The sequence below is a fragment of the Hemiscyllium ocellatum genome, chromosome 6 (genome assembly GCF_020745735.1).
Source record: "Hemiscyllium ocellatum isolate sHemOce1 chromosome 6, sHemOce1.pat.X.cur, whole genome shotgun sequence".
Lineage (NCBI taxonomy): Eukaryota > Metazoa > Chordata > Chondrichthyes > Orectolobiformes > Hemiscylliidae > Hemiscyllium > Hemiscyllium ocellatum.
The window spans coordinates 97,502,381-97,519,565 of record NC_083406.1 but is presented as its reverse complement, the minus strand read 5'-3'; the positions used below and the strand labels follow the sequence as shown (position 1 = coordinate 97,519,565).

Genomic DNA, 17,185 nt, shown 5'->3' with positions numbered 1-17,185 from the left:
TACCTTCTTTTATAAACAAAATTACTCCATCTCCTTTTCCATTTTTCCAGAATGTTGAATATGGAGTTCCTGGTCTTTGTCACCCTTTAATCACATAATGCATAATATCTTAAGATGCAGCCCATCTGGTCCAGGAGACATATCAGCCTTAGTTGCTGTATTTATTTACATCCGCATATTTGGCTCTTGATTATTTACTATTTTTAGAAGGCTAGGAGTCTTCTAGAATGCAGATTGATATAAATTATATATTCAACTTTGCTTAATTTCCTGGCATACATTTGTTGTCTTCTGAAATGTTACTCCAGTCCTTGTGTGACTTAGTATTTTCACATAGGAGTCTGCTTGCAGCAAACATTGCAAACCACAAAGTGCATGAAATGCATGAAAAGCGTGAATGTGGAGGTGGGCCAGTCAGAAGGCCCACTTTGATTCTGCAACATAGCAGCACAACTTCCAATATCACTTAACGATCCTTAAATGCAAACCATATACACTCACCCGCAAACCTGCCCACTCAACACAATTATCATGCCCGCAGCTCATGTACCATTCATAATTTCTTATCTTATATTCACTATGTACTGTCCTTAGGATTCAAACAAACAGCTATTTTTAAATTGTGAAAAACTAAACCTTAACAATTTAACACAACCTTGAATTAAAACCTGCAATCCATTAAGTGCCTATTAGGTTTGTAAACAAGAAATCACATCAAAGGCATACTCTGTTATTCAAGCTTTTGGAAGTGTCAATCATTGTTGTGGTTCTGTTCGCCGAGCTGGGAGTTTTTGTTGCAAACGTTTCGTCCCCTTTCTAGGTGACATCTTCAGGTGCTTGGGAGGCTCCTGTGAAGCGCTTCTGTGCTGATTCCTCCGGCATTGATACTGGTTTGAATCTGCCGCTTCCGGTTGTCAGTTGCTGTCCGCTGCAGTGGTCGGTATATAGGGTCTAGTTCGATGTGTCTGTTGATAGAATTTGTGGATGAGTGCCATGCCTCTAGGAATTCCCTGGCTGTTCTCTGTTTGGCTTGCCCTGTAATAATGGTGTTGTCCCAATCGAATTCATGTTGTTTGTCATCTGAGTGTATGGCTACTAGAGATAGCTGGTCGTGTCGTTTCGTGGCTAGTTGGTGTTCATGGATGCGGGTTGTTAGCTGTCTTCCTGTTTGTCCTATGTAGTGTTTTGTGCAGTCCTTGCATGTGATTTTGCACACTACATTGGTTTTGCTCCTGCTGGGTATCGGGTCCTTTGTCCTGGTGAGTTGTTCTCTGAGAGTGGCTGTTGGTTTGTGTGCTGTTATGAGTCCTAGTGGTCGCAGCAGTCTGGCTGTCAGTTCAGAAATGCTCCTGATGTATGGGAGTGTGGCCAGTCCTTTGGGTTGTGGCATGTCCTCATTTCGTTGTCTTTCCCTAAGGCATCTGTTGATGAAATTGCGCGGGTATCCGTTTTTGGTGAATACCTTGTATAGGTGTTCTTCTTCCTCTTTTTGTAGTTCAGGTGTGCTGCAGTGTGTTGTGGCCCTTTTGAATAATGTCCTGATGCAACTTCGTTCAGGAAATATGAAAGCAACCACCCCAACACACACAAACGAAGAATGTTCTTGAACCTTCAACAGGGTTAACGTAATAATGACAAATTCTCCAAGGAGGTAAATTTTATTAGAACCTTCAAAACCCACATCAGCACAGGAAAAGAGCATGCTGGAAGAAATGCAATTTTCCTGTAGTCCTCCCAATGGTGACCCTGACCTCAGAAGAGGTATGTACATCTTTTGCATCTATGGCATTCCTAATCTACGAAAGGGCCAAATGAAAATGGAACAGGGTCATGAAGGCAGAGGCAAGTTGTCCCTCCCACAAAAACAACCTATGTTAAGTGTTCATGACCCAATTCACACATCCATTAAAGTGATAAAAGTTAATGCTTTTGGTTACTGTTTGGACTAAAATATGAATCGTGAGCCATCATCTTAGTTTTGCATTAACAATATACCCACTTAACATTGTTCATATACAGATAATAAGAAATATTTGTGTACTAATTTAAGATGTATCCATAAATCACACTAAGAAATAGGTCCATGAAATTCAACAAAGAAATTTTAATCATGCATATCAGTGAAATCAAAACACTTGGTTGTACTACTTTGTACACAATCCATAACTTGGAGAGATAAAATATTTTTAAATAGTGTGCTTTTGACAGTTAAGAATGATGTGCTGAAAATAATGAAATGATTTTGAAGTATTTAAAACAAAGATTTAGGCAAATAAAAGTGCTGTGCACCTACAAACCATAAACATGAGTATGATATGAATGAGTATGAAAATGGATATGCAAAGTATTTCAAGGTCTGTGAGCAAAGCAATCACATTTTTGGCAAGTTTGAATTTACCTGGACAAAATCTGCTTGTCGTGCATCCAGTGGAACAACTGAAGAGTCATGACAGGAAAGAACTTCACGCAATAGGGACAAAGTGTGATTCAGGGCAGTGGTAGGTCCAAGGTCTGGAGGAGGAAGCTCAACCTGTGTGAATTGAAATTAAGGCATTACCTTCTTTCTTTGTGGTCATCAAATTAATCAACTTTAGCACTTTTAATGTAGTTAGATATCCCAAGGCACTTTACAGAGGTGTTACTACACCAAATCACCATGAAATATTAGGACAGCTCAGTCAAAGAGGTTGGGATGTATAAAGTAGGAGAGATAGATACTGAGGTGGAGAGGTTGGTGGACGGAATTCCACAACTTAGAGCTTTGATAGCTGAAGGTACCACTATTAATGGTGGCATGATGACAATTGAGCATGTGCAATAGGCCAGAATTTGGGATACAGAGTTTCATGAAGTTGTAGATAATGTTCCTTTTACACTGCGTGGTTCAGTGGTCATACAGAATAGCAGAGTTCACCGCACAGGAATAGAAGTCAAAGAAGTTATACAGAAAGTGGGACATGACAATGTTAAAAGGATCACACAGTGCAACAAATGGGAAATTAGAGGGGTAAAGCAATGGAGGGGTGTGAAAACAAGGATCAGAATTTGAAAACTGAGCCACTGCTGGACTGGGAGTCAATGTTGATCAGATAGCAGAACAGAACATGACTGGGATTTGTCTTTTTAATAACCTGCACTCTCAAAATCACAAAAATGTTATGGTGCATCCCATTGTGTCTGCACTTGCTCTTCAAAAAATCATTATTACCACTGGGGATTCTTCTGCTCTTCCCCTAATTTTGCACATTATTTCAATTTAAATAATCATCTAAAATTCCCTTGGATGTCTCCATTGAATCTGCCACCCCCCCACATTCAGGCAGTGCATTTCAGACCCAAACTACTCTCTGTGAAATATTTTTCTCAACCTGCTTTTGCTCCTTTTGCACATTACTTTCAAAATGTACCCTTGGTCACAAAGCTGCTTCTCGGCCCTTTTAAGAGTGGGAATACCTTCCACTCTATCAAGCTACTTCAAAATTTAGAATATCTCTGTCAAATCTCAACTTTTTTCATTCTAAGGAGAAATGTTTCATCCTTGAAACTATTTTTATGAATCATTTCTTCACTTTCTCCAACGTTTTCAAATCCTTCCTCTAAGATCATGTCCAGAATTGAAACAATAGTCTAACCGAGATTCAACAAGTATCTCATGCAAGTTCAACGTAACCTCCTTGCTAAAATAAAATAAAAGCAAATTACTGCGGATGCTGGAATCTGAAACCAAAAAAGAAAATGCTGGAAAATCTCAGCAGGTCTGGCAGCATCTGTAAGGAGAGAAAAGAGCTGACGTTTCAAGTCTAACTGACCCTTTGTCAAAGCTCGACAAAGCTTTGACAAAGGGTCAGTTAGACTCGAAACGTCAGCTCTTTTCTCTCCTTACAGATGCTGCCAGACCTGCTGAGATTTTCCAGCATTTTCTCTTTTGGTTAACCTCCTTGCTGTTGGACCGCTTGCCACTACTAATACAGCCAAAGGTATTATAAAAGGTTTAATAATTGCTCTCTCAACCTGCCCTATTGGATACCAAGATCTATGCATATGTACATCAGGTCCTCTGCTTTGCAGCCCTTTAGAATTTTACCCCCTATTTTAGATTGTCTTTTAATGTTCTTTCTGCCGAAATGCATCATGTCACATTTCTCTCAACTGAATCCCATTTGCCAATTCCACCAACTTGTCTACATTCGTTTTGAGTTCTACATTTATTTTGAGTTCTACATTGTTCTCCTCATCTGCAGAGTTTTGGGTGAGTTCAGGTTTAGGGAGACTACATGGTAGACTAGTTGACCAGCAGAGTTTTCTCTTAGTGGAATTCAGAATTAACAATTGCATGGCTGAGGATATCAGCAGTGAGGTGGAGACTGACAATGTTATGCAAGTGGAAGTCTCTGGTCTTAGTATGATAAATAAATGGATTTTGTTGAGTGAAATTGCAAAACAATGCAATCATGATTAGTTTTGACCTTTCACACGAATACAGTATAAAAGAATTAGGAGTGGAAGTAGGCCATCAATCAGGTCATGGCTGATTAGATTGTAGCCCCCAACATCATATTCCTGTCCACCTTGGATAATCTTTCACCCTCTTGTTTATCAAGAATCGATCAACCTCTGCTTTAAAAATATGCAAAATCTCTGCTTCCACTATCTTTGGAGGAAGGTATTCAAAGACTGGATAATTTTAATAACTCTACAGAGGGCAACAGGCATACAGCCTGTGGTAGGTCAAATTATGTGCTCATTATATATCATTAATATTAGTTCACGGTTGCATTCAAGAGGTGCATTGAACTTTAAGATTTTCTCATTTCAGAGTTTAAACAAAGTACAAATGGAAAATGGATATAATCCAAAAAGGACTTCAGAACTTTATGAAAATCCTGATTGAGCATATTACAAGTACAGTTAAGATTAGAGCTGCAGTCTCTGAAGTAACCCTACTAATCTTTCAGCTGCTACATTTACAAAGATGTGTATTTTGGCATTAGCACTGAAAGAATGCAAGAAATGAAGTATAATCCAAAGCCGCACACAGCTAGTTATTTTCCTTTGCCATCAGTTGATTTGTACTGGAAAAGGTTCTACTGAAAGTTACTGCAATGATTGATGTTACTTCTACAATTCACCTTATCCATTAATTTACTGGCATGAAGACCCAGGCTATTGAAGAACATTTTCTTGCTGAGAACATGCATTTCTTCAATTGTGGTCAGCAGTGTAGCTGCACAGTTTCCTACAATTCCACTGTTGAAAAGAAAAAGAGTGTCAGAATTGCACATTTTGGTTGAATGTTGTCAATAGGTTCCTGGGTAAATATCCCGCACAAACCTAAAAGATTACCGGCCTATACTCAGACAACTTTACTCAGGGTAAGATGGCAGTAGGAGTACTATAATTGGCACATTGGCCACAGCTGATGACATTCTTGCAAAGATTAACTACAATATAGCAATACATCAGAAGATTACGTATGTGAGCAAAAGGGACTTGTAATATCCCAGATTTAATTCACGACTCTGGTCAATTATTCAAGAATATAAGAAACCTCAGCAGAAGTAGGCCATTTGGTCCCTTAAACTTATTCTGACAGTTAACAGGATCATGGCTGGGCTGATCTGATCTTGATCTCACCTTCCTGCTATTTTCCATAATCTTCAACTCCCCTAAAGTTCAAGAATCTGTCTATTTCAGCCTTGAGTATATTCAATGACTGAACCCCCACAGTTCACGGGCCCATTGAGAAAAGAAACTAAATCTTAAATGAGAGATTCCTTATTCTGAAATTGTGCCCACTAGTTTTGGATAACCTCACAAAGATAAACAACCTCTCAATATCTACCCTGTCAATCCCTTCAGAATCCTGTATGTTTTAGGAAGCACCTCACATTCTTCTAAACTCCGAGAGTATAGACCCAACCTACTCAACCTATCCTCATAAGACAATTCCTTCATTCAGGAATCAACCAAGGTTAAATTCTCTCAAATGCTCTGAATGCAAACATATTCCTCCTTAAGTAAGGAGACTAAAACAGCACAAAGTATTCTAGATGCGGTTTTACCAGTACCCTGTATAATTAACCCCTGACAATAAACTACGTTTAACTTTCTAATTATTTGCTGTACTTTCATGATTATTTTGGCTATTGGACTTATTTTTTACATTGCGCTCAGTTTGACTGTTTCTTAAACCTGTTTTGAATCACAAGCTCACACACTCATGATGTCAAAAATTAACAATACACTAGCATTCAAATAAGATAGCTTGTTTCAATGCTCACCTGATAGTATGGTGATAAAACTTGAGGAGATTGGAGAGTTTGTATAATAGAACCGCACCAGGTTCTGCTACTATAACCTGTTCGATACGCACCTAAAACAGCAGCAGACAAAACACACGGAATTAACATTGCTTCAGGTTTGCTGTAACTGACTTAATGAAATTTATTCTAAGCAAGGTGAACCAAGGATTGTTTACAATTACTTTTTAACTCGAACACACAGACATGTATAACAAGAACATTAGAAATATATGTATATCTCACAAAATTTGTTTATATGTTACAATGCAAAATAATGATAGCAGAACTTAATTTAACAGGCATATATTTATTGAAAAAAATGAAGTATAATGCAGGAAATGTTATATATTACGAAGAAATGAACTATAACTGTAAGCAGAGGTGTTGGAGAGGTAGTGCAATGACTGCATTGTGATTGGTACAAGTAAAGCCAAGATAATGCAGTCTCTCTGAAGTAAATTACAGAGAATAAAGCTCTAAATGTGAAGAAAGCTTGCCTCAGAGAATAGTTAGCTAGTTCAGGTGGCTGGGGAGTAAGCAGGCTGGTCACCTGTTTTTGTCTGATCCTTGGACAGTTCCACATGAAAGGGTTCACTTGTGATTGCAAGTACTTGTATAGCTATGGTATTTGTATTTTTTTGTGAAGCACTTTGCTTTAATAAAGAATATTTAGGTATTTTCCATTTATAGAACTACCTGGACAACTGACATTTAAAGTAATCTTGATGGACCAAGAAAAGTGGAAATAAAAGCCTTCTGGTCCATATCTCAGTTGTCACCAATACCTCTTCCACCTCCCATAATATCTTTCCATATCAGGACAAAAGCAGGAATGTTTGGCTTTGACATTTCTTCTCACACAGCAACGCTTCCAACACGTTGTCCAAACAAAATGGACATTTAGTTGCACTTCTTTCAATTTATTATATTGCTGCTCATGACGTTGTATCCTCGATGCAAAAGAGACTAAACCACAGACTGAGCGATTGCTACGTGGAACACCTCTATTCAGGCTACATCTAAGCATAAAGTCATCTTGTCATTTTAATTCACCACTTTGCTCTCTTCTTGATTTTTCTGATCTTGGTCTCCTGTGGTGTTGCAATGAAGCTCAGGGGACAGCTCTCTAACAAATCTGGGCACTTTACAACCATGGAGATTCAACACTCTGTTAACAATGATCAGTTGTAACCTCAGCCCTATATTTCGTTTCCTTTTCATTGACTGGTATCTTTTGTTGCTCTGGTTGGCAGCTTTCAGGGTCCTGCCATTCATACCTCTCTGGACGCTATTTATTTTACTTGTCCATTACCTTCCTTTGGCCTTGCACCTTGGGAAATACTACTTTGTGAGAAAGGTCACAGACCTGAAATACTCACTTCATGTTTTCTTGTAAAGATGGTAAGTTTTTCATTTTTCTATATTTTCATTCTGACTGAAATGGAAAGCGGGTTGTTTTAAAAATGGAGGATCGTGAAACTGTATTGCAGCACTTTTTAAAAGAAAGTTACCTGACAGTCTTTGTAAGTGCTGATAAAACTGCCCTGTGTTCAAGCAATGGGGCAAATTTAGTTACAGACAAACCGGTGCCAACGAGTGTATGAATTGAGATTCAACTGGAATTATGTTACCTGATTGGTTTAAGGAATGTTAACCCGTTATTAATGACAAAGTCTTTTTGCTTGCCAATGGCTATGTGCTTAGCTTCTAGATTGTTAAACAGCTGTGGGTGTGAATGATTAGTCAGAAACCATCAAGCCTCCAGAAAGAAAGGAGCTGTCCCTTCTCTGCAGTAAAAAAAAGGCTCAAGCCCGAAGAAAGCCAGTTTATTTCCTCTCATCACTTGCTGTAAGCCGTGGCTCTTAACAAATAAGTCAAGTAATCCATAAATGTGAATCAGCTCCTTTGGACTTCCTGGAGGCAATTGAAAATACATGGAGGATGAAGATTGAGGAACAGCTAGTCCAAATAAGCAAAAAACGACCATCTCAGTGAACCGTCAGGATAGGGACCATTGACCTATCTTCCAAGTTCTTCTCTCGCCCAAAACATATGTTTTTCTGTCTGTCTGTGTTTGCCTGTCTGTATGTAAGGTGGCGGTGGGATGGTGGAGCTAAAGTTGTAATTCTTGTTTAAGTGCAGAAATCTGATTTCTGTTAACCTATGTTGAAAAACCAGGTAAAATAGGGAGTTTTGCATAGCTTTAGAATGTTTTAGATGTCTGTGACAACTCCAGACTCTTGATTTCCAATTCAGTGAGGCGTAACACTCTCCTCAGATGCTACCAGACCTGCCGAGCATTTTCAGCTTTTTCTATTTTTAATATTCAGCTAATTCTTTTCCATCCTCAACAAATCCAAATTAGTTTTCAGTATCTAATTTGGTACATAGAACATAAAAGTGCAATTTTTTTTTACATTAAGGAATTGCAGTAATGATGCATTCTAGTTTTGGACAACTTTCCCATAATTATTCCCTTGCACAAATATTCTGAGGGTTCTACTAATGAAGACAAACCCAGATGTGCAGTCAAGAGATGCAAAACAATACTTTGCATCCATTGCATTAAAGGTGGGTGGAGCGCCTAAACAGAACACACCTATTTTTAGCAGTGCCAACAAGTTAGAATTCCCAAAGCATTAAACCTGATGTTGAATTAAAAATCTTTACTTACACTATAAAGGTGCTGAACAAGTCTTCAGTCTTTGGTGGTGCAGTGGTAGTATCCCTACCTTTGAGCCAGGAGACTCAGATTCAAGTTGCACCTTTTGCATAATAATATCGCTGAACAGGTTTAATAGAAAATAGTTTTTAGTGCGAACTCAAGACACCTGTTTTGGTACTGCATCAGGATTCCCTTTGAGAATAGATGATGACTTTGCTGCACTGTAAACATGTTTTATTCGTGTGATTCTCCACACTGTTCTCCATTCCTTTATTTTACACTTTATTCCCTTCTTAACAGCAGGTTATCTGCTTTCATACATTCACAATTAAGTGACACAAGAAGAAAAATAGGCTGAATGGATTAGTCTTCTTGATTTTCTTCTTTTGAATCACCAGAAGCCCAGCTGCAATCAGAAACCGGATGCATGCAAAATCATGCAAAGTTGTGCTAATCGTTCCTTAGTGCAATATGTTTCAGCAACAATATACTATACAGTCGTCAACATGTGTTTTACTCTCTTGTTAGTAAAGGTTACTTAGTTATCTCAAAAAAAGATAACCTTTCTTGGGGACAAAGATGAAAACCTGGTGTTTCTAACAAACACACTAATGAACTGTGCTGAAAAGGAAAAGAATTAACTAATTTCCTTGTGATTAAAAACTTTACTGTCTCTATGAATTGTTGAATTCCACTGCCATTCAGCAACATTATTCAGAATGCACCATAAAATTTATTGCTCTATATGATCCATTATGATGCACTTTTTCTTGAATTTCCTTTACACATAAGATACTTGTGAACGTTTGGATTAACAATGCCTTTTTTACAATCTCCTGTCGGCCAGTATTTACTGCTCGTTCCTAGTTGCCCTTGAGATGGCCGCCTTAACCATCAAAAGGTGTACAAACTATCCTGAAACTAATTAGTTTTGCTCAGTGATTGGAGAGTTAATATTTAATTCTGATTACTAAATGTTAAGCTTTAAGTTTAAAAATTTATAAAAACCATGGCAGAAATATGTGTACTGTGACAATAAGCACAATTAAAAAAAACTTGACCAGCAATTTAGCACTTTAAGTAACCCCTTCTTGAAACATATTTTCCATTTTTCTCTTGATTTACTGATATATTTTGTAAAAGTGCTTCATTTTTATCTCAGATGACATGGTTAATATAAAGTGACTTACAACATAAACCTTGTATTCTGTTGATCAGTCTAACAGTGTCTCCCAGAATATTATATTATCTGTTTATCCACTAACCCACAACTTTTATTTTAGCACTCAAGTTTATGGAAAGTAAACTTAAAATAAGTAGGATTTAGATTAAAAACTACTAAATAGTTTCTTTATTGTTATCATTTTCTTGCTTACTCTCCTAAAGGTGTTTACTGCTTAGTAGCATATGATCTCTCAGCTTTTTGTAGCTTCTCCAAGCGCCAATTTCTCACTCATGATCCTTGGTACATTATTCATAAGTGGTAGTGTCATAGCCAGCCTGATACACATACATAATGCACATGTGCATGCACACCCTTCCAGCAAAGGTACTTGATTAGTGATGAGGAACTGGAAATTCAGTCAATGCTTCAACCTTAACTCAGAAGCGCTGAGACTAACAGTACGGATGGTAGCATTAAGCATAGACTGTGCTTTGACCAGTTGTATAACTCCCTGGATAAATTCCACCAGTCTTGATATGCAATAAACCTGAAGCAGCAAGAAGGCCAAACTTTAAAAAAAAATTTAAAAACTCTGCCTCTAGGATTTCATAAACTCTTTGATCTTCAACGCATTCTTAGCTTGAATATATTAAACCAAAAGACTAATAAATTCTGTCGGTACCTTTAAAGGTCTGCACACTCCTTCAGTGATGTGTCCGACCACCTGCTGAATATTATCTTGCACACCTGTAATAATAAAGAATGTCTTACTTTAAAGTACAGCTTAGCCTAGCTGTGGCAAACCTTTTACTCATACTCAGATCTTCCATGATCTCAGCAAAAAAACCACAGTTCTGGCAGGGGAACAGCTTACGTCTCTGTAAAAAGAAGCTCTATAAAGAAAGTAGCAAAAAAAGGCAGGCAGATTATTATTTGAACGGCTGTACATTGAGGAAAGGGAATATTCAATGAGAACTGGATGCTCTTCATGTACCAGTTGCTGAAAGTAAGCAGGTAGTGAAGAAGGCAAACTGTATATTGGCTTTCATAGCAAGAGAGTTCATAGTACAGGAACAAGAATATCTTGTTACAATTATACAGTGCAATGGTAAGGCCACACCTGGAATACTGTGTGCAGTTTTGGTCTCCTTATCGGAGGAAGAATGGTATTTTATAGAGAGGGAATGCAGTGAAGATTTATCAAATTGTTTCAAGGGATGGCAGGACTGATGTATGAGGTTAGGCTGGTATTCATTGGAGTTTAGAAGAATGAGTGGGATTTAATACAAACCTATAAAATTCTAACAGGACTAGACAGTTTAGATGCAGGAAAGATGTTCCCAATGGTAGGGGAGTCCAGAACCAGGAGCCATAGATTAAGGATAACGAGTTAACCCTTTAGGACTAAGAAGAGGAGAAAGCTTTTTACCCATATAGTGGCGAACTACTGAAATTTGCTGCAATAGAAAGTAGTTGAGGCTAAAACATTGTATTTTCAAGGAGGAGGTAGATATAGCTCTTGTGGTTAAATGGATCAAGGGATAGTGGTGAGGGTGGGATTACTGTATTGAGCTTGATGATCAGCCATTGTCATACTAAATGGTGTAGTAGGCTTGAGGGGCCAAATGGCCTAATACTGCTCCTTTTTTTTGTTTTTTTTTGTTTCTATGTAAGGAAAACTGAATCTAACATGGTGTTAATAGTGGTCAATATTTAATTGCAAAACAATTGTACAGTCTGCTAACTAAGATTGAGACTTAGAGAATCACTGCAACAAGAGATTGATAATGAGACTGATAGAAGTGTAATATTTAAAGGAATTAATTTATTTGCAGATTTGGCTAAAACCAAAGAATTGCTTTAAGATGAAGACATACTTGCCCCATCTGTGATGTTACTGAAGTGCCCTGCAGTTTTTGGAAATTTGACATTAAGTGTGATTTAAAGAAGGTGTTTCTTATAATCCTCTCAGGTAGCTATTCAAAATGTCAGCACTAAGAACAGAAAGGATCTATCACTTCTGTTGGATCTTTCCTTAAAGCAGATTTGTCCAAACTTTCCAATTTTACAAGGTACTTGGGTAACAATTATTGCAGGCCACAGAGTTGAAATCAATTTTAAATTTGTTAAAATAGCAAGCTGCAGACAAGTTTCAGTATTCTGATTTAAGACTCATCAAACAATGGAACAACCAGATAAATATCTGCACTTAACAAGCCCATAGACCAATGAAATTTCAATTGGGCAGAAGACTTCAAGATACCAGCAGAAACTGAACAGTTGTTTGGGCTACACAACACAAACTAGTTTGCCCAGGCTTACTGACTCCTGCTTCAAAAACATTGACTTGCAGAATGACCAATGTATAGACTGCCATCTAGTGTAACACATTTTGAGTCAGCTGGAGTATTGAAAAGGGATCCAATCAATGCAATTCACGAGAAACATTTGAACCTGAAGGCATAAGAAAAAGAACTAGTGAGAATACACTGAAAAGGTCATTCAAATCACATTGAATGACAGCTTAATCTGAACCACCCATTATAATTTAAATTTACTTTAACTGGAATCTGTATTTGATTATTTGGTTAAAAATTCAGAGATATCTAATACTGTTTGAAATAAAAATACCAAAAAGGAATTTTAAGCAAAATTTAATTAATAATTGACAGAAACATGCACAAAATAGGTTTTAATCTAACACTTGAATGCTATCATGATGTAACCTGTTATGGAAGTCTTGACTACTCAATTTTCTACAGTTCTGATGTACTACTACATCACATTCTGTATTCTGCCACAGCTTCACAAGTGTCATTGACAAGCACAAATGTAGATTAGTCAGAAAGAATGCACACCGAGTTAGACATGGTGAATCTCAGACATAACACTATCATAAGTATGTGTATATTAAAAAATGTATAACTTATCCTATTTTAAATTTATTTTTTCCACCTGCTTCTGTAGGTATATTACACCACATCATTTACCTGCTAATTGGTGGTTAGTATGCTTCCCAATTAAATACCAAGAAATTTAATTTTTTTCTTCATTTCTCTTAATTGGAAAATTGCTGTTCAGCAAATAGTAATTAATTATATATTTAATTGACTATAACAAACACTTCACTACAAATAACAAATCTGATAACTGCATAAAATTCTACATAGCTAGTCATGGAAATTATCATTGAAGTGCCACTAAATTTTAGGGTCCTCAATTACAAACAGCTTCTTCAAAATCACAGAAGTTTACAGGCCGCTTAAAAAGATTAAACAATTACCTTGCATAGTTACAAGCTTCAGCAAAACTTCAAGATGTTCTTTCTCTGAAGCAGCTGCCTGGTGTAGCCAGGCTAACATATCGCCAACATACCTGAAAGCACAAGAGTGAATCAAGTCAGATGCAAGAAAATTCTAACAGTGAACGTAAAATGTTCAAGTATCCAAAGACATACCTTAAAGGGTCATGCGAGTGCATTTCAATTGGCCGAGGAGTTCCACCAGGCCCACCTCGGGTGAGGGCATCTATAAAACCACGAACCACTGCGCTCCTTCTGGCTGTGCCAAACTCATCAAGGATGTAGCTAAGGCAATAAGTACAAGTGTGTAATGTAAAAAATTAAGTACATAAACCTTAGAAGAGAAAACTAAACTTGTGAAGCAAATGCTCATTGTCAAACAGGAAATCTTATTTTCTAAAGCATTATTTCTCTAAATGAACTAACTAAGAGGACTTTTCTATGAAGTTCAACATTCTTCTTTTGAATTACTGTTCACAAAACTTGGAGATGATGGGCTCTGTCATGTAGTAGTGATGGCATTAAAGGAAAAGCCTGCCTCTAAGCACTGGTGCCTATCTAACCGAGCTACAATAATGGATATCTTACCATCCTCAATTTTTTTAACAAATGATAATAAATAGTAGCCTGCATTCAGGCTATGAAAATAGGCCAAGGAATAACATGAACAGTTATGTTTTAAAACAATCTGTTCTTGAGTGGGTCCTAATATTAGGCGGCACGGTGGCACAGTGGTTAGCACTGCTGCCTCACAGCGCCTGAAGACCCGGGTTCAATTCCCGACTCAGGCGACTGACTGTGTGGAGTTTGCACGTTCTCCCTGTGTCAGCGTGGGTTTTCTCTGGGTGCTCCGGTTTCCTCCCACAGTCCAAAGATGTGCGGGTCAGGTGAATTGGCCATGCTAAATTGCCCGTAGTGTTAGGTAAGGGGTAAATGTAGGGGTATGGGTGGGTTTCGCTTCGGCGGGTCGGTGTGGACTTGTTGGGCCGAAGGGCCTGTTTCCACACTGTAAATCTAATCTAATCTAAATTACACAAATTCATACCACTGTTCAGAATATGCCGACTACATTCTTATCTTTCCCAAAGAATTGCAAAATGAATATGGGTAACTAATTATCAGAGGCATAAAACTGAAACAAAGGCATATTCTGCATATATAATTGATAAGATGAGGTTTCCTTATTGATGCATCTCACAAGGATTCTCACTTGCTGATTTTAGGCAGCTGTTGGGTATGGATTCATTTCTACAGATTAATGCATTCTCACGTCCATCGATGAATTTGCAACCTCAACCGAACCATGAAAGAGAAATGTCAAGTGATGGCAAGTTGTTATTGGGGGGGTGGGGCGAAATGCCAATCAATCAGCCCCCTATAAGTTCTAAGTTCTAACTACATATACAACAGCTGTTTCCTGGAGTTGGAATATTCCACAACCTCCTGCTTGGTGATGGGAACATGATTGGAAATCTAATGTTAAATGTGGGAAAATATTTCAAATCAGAAAAAGCTGAAGACAATTATGAACATTGATTTGGTTATGGTCTCTAGCACAAAGAAACAAAAATCAAACACAAATTTGTAAGAATATCTTTTTCAGGTCTAGATCTTTACAATTTGACTTGGTATACATTTAAATGTCAGTTTAGGCCATGTTTTTTACATCGATATAACAGAAGCACCAGCACCAAACTATAAAAATGCCTAAGGACTCCAGTAAGCAACAGCTTTTTCCTGCAAGTGAAGTAATTATTATTGTATAGCTCATTAGCAAGATTTAATATTAGCAAACCACAAAAATGATTAAAAAAGAGAAAATTATTGTAAGTTGAATGCAACTGAATGCTGCCAGCTCTTCCCCACAAATTAATATGTTGCATCAGACCTTTAGTTACCACAATTAATTTAAATTCATCAACATAATGACATGCATTTGGCAGGAAACACTTAATAATTTGTATCAATACATCCATCCATTATGGTGACGTTTAGTTACAATCAACTAAATTAGTTTTTTTTCTAATATCTCCAGTTTTGACGATTGCAACTTGTCCTTTTGTAGACAATTAAAATGTTGCAAAGGTCATTAGCAAAACTGAAACACATGGGATTAAATAGGCAATAGCAGTATCGAAGCAGAACTGACGAAGGACAGAAAACGGACAGCAGTGGTGAATGGTTGTGTTTCAAACTCAAGGGGAGTATCTTGCTAATCAGGGATTGGTATTGTTTTCATATATGACTTCAGGAGGACATAGACTGGTGAAATGAGCAGACAGAGGATAGATTAAATTTAAACCAAAGATATATGAAATTATGCTTTTTGAGGAATGACAATATAAACTAAATGGTACAAATGTTTTGGGATAGAGAACAGAGAGACTACAGCTTAGCATACATCAACCTTTGGACATGGTTGGACAACCTTGGCAAAATTATTAAAAAGTCACGCACAAACCCTAAATTTGTTAAGTAGTGGGGACAAAGTAAGAAGAAACGGGTTCAACTGGCAGCAAGGTTAATAAACAGAGGGCAGGTGCTTCAAGTACTTAAGTTAATCTAAGGTCAGAGATGGAGTGTCACTGTCACAATGTTAGGATGATGGTGGACAGTTAAAGGATGACCAAGGGAAAGCACACAGTACTATTTGGAATGTCAAGGTGATGGACTCAAACCTGGAGGTGGCTGAAGATGGACAGTGACTGATTTCAGGTGGAGGGTGATTCTTGTTATATCATTGGTGATGGCTCCAACCTTATGAGTCTGCCGGCAGGAGTTTAGCTCCAAGTAGACAATGAGCACACTGGGAGTGGAGGTGGGGGAAGGAAGGAAAGGTGTTTTGGGTGTGACTCATGGAACATTTCCAAATCTTTGCAGTTGTGCGCTTTTCCTTGAGCATTTATATCATTATTTTCTTCACATAGCAAACTCATTGTCTTCACAGTTAACTCAATGAGTTTGCTATGCAATTCAACATTATTACAACCTCTGGAACAGCAGGATAGAATATGACCAAGGAGGGTTGTCGTAACAACAAAGGTGGGAAGGCCAGCAGCAGACAACACTGGAGGGGGAAGGTGGTCAGGAGCCAGACATCCAGGGTCTGCAATTGCATCTGCAACAGCTCCCAGTGGGGGAAAAACCCACTTCTAGTTGTGCTGTTGGGACTCAGATTCCTCTTGATCACTCCTTGGACATAATTTAACGTGATAAACGCAACTACACAAACATAAAATCTATAATTTATTAGCTATGGTTACAGTGCATTCCATGATTTATAAATTTACCTAGAAATGCATTTTCACAGTGAACACTATCTGGAATTGGGAGAACCATGTACTTATCTATCCTGCATAATGCACATAACTTCTGTCGATGCATATTAATCCAGCTCTTGTTGCAAACTCCTTTGAACGACACTTCAAACATGCTCTTTGCTAGAATCAAATAAAATCTTAATTTCCCACAGGAAATCACCATAACCATGCTAAATTCTCATCTTTAATTGTATTGGTTCGTTCAATGTACAGTTAACAAGACAATAAAAAGCAATGTATCAGATTTAGTCAATCATATTTCTTTTTCCTGTGTCATACTTGTTAATTAGCTTAAATTGTTCCCACAGCCAAACTACATCTAGTGTAATGAGACTTATTGCACCAGAATGACTATGTAGCATGCAGGTTAATGTAAACACAAGAATTAGCTTCACATTGTTACAGCTTTAGCTACAATTCAAATTCATGCCA

At 37.7% G+C, this 17,185-nt stretch overlaps 1 protein-coding gene across 1 annotated transcript in view; it reads right to left on the bottom strand.

Moving 5' to 3' along the window:
* cog6 (component of oligomeric golgi complex 6) overlaps positions 1-17,185 on the bottom strand; it is a 116,455-nt gene that overhangs the window by 19,322 nt on the left and 79,948 nt on the right. Inside the window, exons 9-14 of the mRNA XM_060826792.1 lie at positions 13,590-13,718; positions 13,416-13,507; positions 10,815-10,879; positions 6,282-6,373; positions 5,130-5,247; positions 2,399-2,530 (exon numbers count right to left, since the gene is read on the bottom strand). Of these exons, the coding sequence (XP_060682775.1) occupies positions 2,399-2,530; positions 5,130-5,247; positions 6,282-6,373; positions 10,815-10,879; positions 13,416-13,507; positions 13,590-13,718 (628 nt within the window). The remainder of the gene's footprint in view (positions 1-2,398; positions 2,531-5,129; positions 5,248-6,281; positions 6,374-10,814; positions 10,880-13,415; positions 13,508-13,589; positions 13,719-17,185) is intronic.